This window comes from Pteropus alecto, unplaced genomic scaffold (assembly GCF_000325575.1).
Source record: "Pteropus alecto unplaced genomic scaffold, ASM32557v1 scaffold5, whole genome shotgun sequence".
Lineage (NCBI taxonomy): Eukaryota > Metazoa > Chordata > Mammalia > Chiroptera > Pteropodidae > Pteropus > Pteropus alecto.
In genome coordinates, this window is record NW_006441953.1 from 33094043 (window position 1) to 33094731 (window position 689).

Genomic DNA, 689 nt, shown 5'->3' on the forward strand with positions numbered 1-689 from the left:
GCCGCCCCGCCCGCAGACCCACCTTGAGGGTCGGGTACTCCTGCACCTTCAGGGTCATGGAGAGCTGAGCAGCCGACTCCTGCACCGCCATCTTGAATCGGCCAAAACATTAGCGGGCGGAGGGGAAGCGCCGCGCGGCACGCCGGGTAGTGACGTGCGGGGCGGGGCGGGGCGACGCGTCTGCACCAATCGTGGGAGCCCGCCGGTCTGGCGGCGTGCGTGCCGCGGCGTGTCCGGTCGGGCCAATCACCGCCGGCCTTTTTCCCGTCCAGCCAATCACAGGGAAGACCAGCTGGGTGGTTCCCTCCTTGAACTCTCCGCTGGGCAGGACGGAGGCCGGAGCTGCTCTCGCCCGTCAGACCGTCGGGGTCCGCCCCGCAGGCTGGACCGAGCGCATGGCGGTTGGGTGGGAGGAGGATGGACTCGGCCGGCTGCGGATCCACCCGGGGCTGGGACCCACCCGGGGCTGGGACCCTCAAGGGGCGTGGCAGTGGGCGACTGGGCGCCTGCCACCCTTTGAGGCAGCGAGCCCTCCTGGTAGCGGTCCCTCGTGGCACTGGTCCTTCGTCATAATGTCGTGGCAACGTGGCCAAAGTGTGTGCTGGCCGCTCCTGTCTGTCAGCCGGCGACTTCCCATTGGGCCCATTTCCACGGAGCAGCAGCTGCTGGAGTCCTGACGTGGAACCCCG

The 689-nt window shown here is 69.5% G+C and overlaps 1 protein-coding gene across 6 annotated transcripts in view; it reads right to left on the bottom strand.

Moving 5' to 3' along the window:
• MAEA (macrophage erythroblast attacher) overlaps positions 1–683 on the bottom strand; it is a 25613-nt gene extending 24930 nt beyond the window's left edge. For 2 of the 6 annotated variants that reach the window (XM_015594926.2, XM_006919045.3), the window contains exon 1: positions 23–177. In XM_015594926.2, coding sequence (XP_015450412.1) covers positions 23–91 — 69 coding nt within the window. In that variant the 5' untranslated portion in view covers positions 92–177. Of the gene's footprint in view, positions 1–22 lie in introns of all 6 variants that reach the window. The other 4 variants (XR_003048464.1, XM_025051756.1, XM_025051757.1 and 1 more) reach the window with 4 other exon arrangements.
• Positions 684–689: the final 6 nt, after the last annotated feature.